Source organism: Miscanthus floridulus, chromosome 9 (assembly GCF_019320115.1).
Source record: "Miscanthus floridulus cultivar M001 chromosome 9, ASM1932011v1, whole genome shotgun sequence".
NCBI classification, from domain to species: Eukaryota; Viridiplantae; Streptophyta; class Magnoliopsida; order Poales; family Poaceae; genus Miscanthus; species Miscanthus floridulus.
This window is the reverse complement of record NC_089588.1, coordinates 44,238,494-44,243,142: the sequence shown is the minus strand read 5'-3', so window position 1 is coordinate 44,243,142 and position 4,649 is coordinate 44,238,494. Positions and strand designations below refer to the sequence as shown.

Below are 4,649 nucleotides of genomic sequence, written 5' to 3'. Positions count from 1 at the left end.
AGCACTCCAGTAGCGGAGCCAAGTGGTCCTGCAGTGGTACCGACCACTCTAGGACTGGTACCGAGCACTCCTGCAGTGGTGCCGACCACACCAGGAGTGGTGCCGAGCAGTCCAGGAGTGGTGTTGAGCACTCTAGCAGGGGTGCCAAGCACTCCAACAGCAGTGCTGACCACTCTGACGAAATAAGGGACTCCATCGACACTGATTGAGTTCGCCTCTTGTCCAAGCGACATTAGTGAGTTTGTGGATGCCTTCCACGATGGCGAGGAGGTGCGGTTCCACAGGCTGGACAACATCGTCGGCAACATAGGGTCCTTAGGCCTAGCGAGTCGACTGCTCGATGATCTAGAGCTAGTTTTCATCAGTGCAGAGGAGCCACCCAAGTTCACGCTGGCCGAGCATGATGCCAATTGAAAGACGGGCTATGCTGAAGGAGATGAAGGCGATCGAGGAAAACGAGACTTGGGAGCTCATCGATCCACCTCCAGGATGCCGTCCGATCAGGCTAAAGTGGATGTACAAGGTGAAGCGGGATGAGCACGGTGCCATCGTCAAGCACAAGGTGTGCCTCATTGCTCGTGGCTTCATCTAGCACGATGGCATCGACTTCGAGGAAGTTTTTGTGCCGGTGGCGCGCTTGGAGTCTGTTCGATTGCTGCTAGCTCTGGCAGCGGCAAAGGACTGGCGTGTCCATCACCTGGACATGAAATCAGCCTTCCTCAATGGTGAGCTAGAGGAGACGGTGTTCGTTAGGCAAGCTCTAGGCTTCATCATCAAGGGAGCAGAGCACAAGGTGCTCAGACTGTGCAAGGTGCTCTACAGGCTATGGTAAGCCCCGTGGGCGTGGAATGCCAAGCTTGATGCCATGCTAGGCGCGCTTGGGTTCATGCGTTGTGCTCAATCAAAGCGCGTACTCCGATGAAGGAGCGGCTGAAGCTGACAAAGGCTAGCACCACGGTGAAGGTAGATGGAACACTCTACCGAAGCATCGCCGGCGGGCTGCGCTACATAGTGCACATGAGGCCGGACATTGCGTTCGCCGTGGGCTATGTCAGCCGCTTTATGGAGGATCCCCGAGAGGATCATTGGGCCGTGGTGAAGTGGCTACTGTGGTACGTTAAGAGGATGGTGGATCAGGTGATCGTCTTCCCCAAGACTGGTGGTGGAAGTGGGCTACGGCTCACGGTCTCCAGCAATGCAGACATGGCGGGCGACATCGATGGAAGACGAAGCACCTCCGGCTTGCTCGTCTTCCTCGGGTTGGCCCCAATTTCCTGGCTGTCGCTGAAGCAGATGGTGGTGGCACTGTCTACGTGTGAGGCAGAGTATGTGGCGATGGCCACAGCGGTGTGCCAAGCTGTTTGGCTATGTCGGCTGCTGAGCGAGCAGACAGGCGAGGAAGCTTGTCCGCCAGCACTAATGGTGGACAACTATCCCGCCATCACCCCCGCGAAGAATCCAATCCTCCATGATCGGAGCAAGCACATCGACGTCAAGTTTCATTTCCTTAGGGACTGCGTCGATGGAGGGCAGATCGTCATCGAGTTCGTCGAAACTGGTCGACAACTCGCTGACATCCTCACCAAGTCACTCGGATAGCTTCAGTTCTCTGAGCTGAAGAAGATGATTGGCATGGTGGAGGTCAAGGCATCGGGTTAGCAGCAGGATTAGGGGAAGAATTGTTAGAAATAATCTGTTGCTCCCTCTATACCTGCGTAGTAGGGGATGGCACAAAAGTGATCCCAGCTGTCACATCTAGTCACTATAGCAGCATGGCAATAGGACATGTGCTGTGTACTAGGATTAGATTGGAGTAGTTGGGGGTTGGAGTACTTGGCAACCATCCTTGTACCTGGTAAGGTACAACTAAAGTTGTACATATACTCATGCATAGCATTAGACATTAGAAGTTCAGTTCCCCACACCCGAATAGAGTTTTGGCCAACGCTGATGCTTGTCCGGTGTGTGTGTGCTGTTCTCACTCTCTCTTCAACCGCTAGCCTAGTGTGAGTGTGCGAGAGTGCCAGTGAGCGGATTGCTCACCCGTGCGAGAGATCTCGGGCCAACGCAGATCTAAATAGTGTCACTTGAGAAATCTATGTACCATTGGTGGTCGTTCGCTGCAGAAATTAAGTCACTAGGGTCCATGCTCATAGGTGTTACCAAACATTATATTTGGATCAAATAGCCTTTTTTTAGGCATGCATTGTTTACAGAGAGGCAAAATGGTGGTCTCGTGAGAGAGCCACCAGACCGAAATTTTCACTTTGTATGAGCAGCCGTGGATCTTAAACAACGGTACTGGTTTGTTTGATTCATTGGAATTTTAGTACAGAGGCCCACCTAGACAAGAAAAATGTATGCGGGAAATGTCAGCATTCAAGATGCTTCATTGGCTACATCTATTGGTTCTGCGACAGGGAGGGTGAATATCGCCTCAACACAAGGCAAAGAGCCGATCGTGGCAACAGGGTCGAGCGCCAACTGAAGCTGTACCACGCGTACAAGCAAACGGGTTAAGCCCAACCCAAAACACGTAGGCGGCGACTGGGCCTAAAGCTTGGGCCAAGAAACAGAGGTGTTTTAAGGGCCAGTTTGGCAGAGCTTCACTCCTAGCTTCTTTGGAGTGGATTCTATGGATCCCTGCCAAACAGTTAAAATGCAGTTAGATTCTGGTGGTGAGCTGATGAGAATCACTTCTCCATACGAGCTGGGAGCTAAAAAACCGTTGTCCACTGTTTCCCACTATTCCCCATTCATTTTCCATAGGAATCACTTCAGAAGTGATTCTCACCTACTCCCCACCTTGCTCTCCACGAGAATCACTCCTTGGGAGAATCCAGAAGTGAAGCTCAAAAATCAGGAATGAGAGCTCTATCAAAGTGGCCCAAAGCATGAGGTGTAAATAGTTTCAGAGAGAAGGGAGGTGTACGTAGGACTGGGGAAAAACATATTATGAGGACCTAGGCTAGATAACATGCCGAGCTGTCTGGTTGCCAGTGGCGATCAGGAGACGGGCTTGTAATAATATATTAGCCTTGCTTTAATACCTATACTACCATAGCCAGATCTTACAACAAACTTTTCATTGTCTTATTCGTGGGCACCACACGTCCACACGATCAACATCACATGTGCCTTGATGGCTCTTAACTTTAATTATGATCGACATTGTATTCGGGACAGTAGCGGCAATGTACAATGACCCCACCCCACCTAGAAGGTTGCACCTTCTCCTGCTCCTTGACGTTGGCCACAATGCCTTGTCAGGCGGTATCCCTGCCACCATCGAGAACGTTATTACAATGCCTCATGCTCTTGATCTCAGCTTTAACCAGCTTTCTGGTCCCATCCCAGTAGAGCTACAAGGCCTGTGTGACCTTGACCGCGCGAGTCTCCAAATGAACTACAATAGTGGTTTCATACCGAATGAACTGTTCAACAATACACCATTTGTTGATAGCCAAAATTGGCCAAAGTGCATAATGGACTCTGCCATCATATTTCTATCATCGAGACGGTCGGAAAACATATTTAGATCATCTCATTTGGAGTTCGGACGAAGAAAACAACTTTTCGGGAGGCTGACCCAGCCGAAACCGATTCCCAAAACTGGCTAAACCGCCAACTTTCTTAAATGCAAGAATGGATTGCACCACTGCATTTCTCTCGTGGATTGCCTCATTTAGAGTCTAGATGAACTAATTATGATTTTCAGAAGGTTTTCTGCCTTGGACTAGTAGAAACCTGCTAAGCCGGTTCTAGAACCGGCTAAGCCGCTTTTGGCAGGCCCAGATCCAATCTAAAACATGTTTTGACGTTATTTTTAAGGGGTTTCGACCCCTTGAGGGATAAGACCATCGCCTCCTTATAAATATAAAGGCTTGTTTACACCAAAATTCGGAAAGAAGAATGCGGGAACTCGAAGCTTCCAAGATTAGGTCAATCAAGGAATCGACTGCATTAGGATCGATATCAGCTGATTCAGATGTGACACCGGAATCGGCTCTCTTCGAATGACATCAGCAGATAACAACAAGGAGCTACGGTTGGCGTCGGGAAATACATGTCGGACTTTACAAAAAAGGGAAAGATTAGGATCCAAGTTATCTTAAGTTAGGAATGTTTTCTTTTATACCAAAGATTGTGATGAGTCGTACTTGAGTAGGATTCATGCTTAGACTCTGGGTATAAATATTGGACCCCGGCTATTGTAAAATATATCCAATCAATCAAATACAATTTATTTTTTTGGCTCCGTGCCAACCCTTAGGAGTAGGAGTAGTGTAGATCTCGGCGAGTTCTTCAACAAGCAGGGCTGCATCGATCTGGCCGACCTCTGACTTGTCTGTAAGTACCGTCATGGCTTATACTTTTGTTTGTACGGCTGCATCGGTTAAGTTCGACCTCCACTGTGAATTCTAGTATAAGCTAGTTATCGACTCTTATCTAGTTCAAGTACGGCTGCATCGATCCGGTCGACCTCCACTGCTAGATCAAGGTCAAGTTATTGGGTCTACCTAAGGGTAGCATCCTTCATATAGATTCATTAAGTTACCGATCTTGCTGAAGTTTTTATTGTTATTAGTTTGCAACAACATCAATCTGCCCGGTCAAGATCGATTTAGATCGGCCTCATATCCTTTTAG

General features: G+C 48.9%; 1 protein-coding gene across 1 annotated transcript; it reads left to right on the top strand.

Annotated features, from left to right (window-relative positions):
- The first annotated feature begins 918 nt into the window (after positions 1-918).
- LOC136479761 (secreted RxLR effector protein 161-like) lies at positions 919-1,599 on the top strand. The gene has a single exon (XM_066477516.1). It carries the CDS (start codon positions 919-921, stop codon positions 1,597-1,599), a length of 681 nt encoding a protein of 226 aa, XP_066333613.1.
- Positions 1,600-4,649: the final 3,050 nt, after the last annotated feature.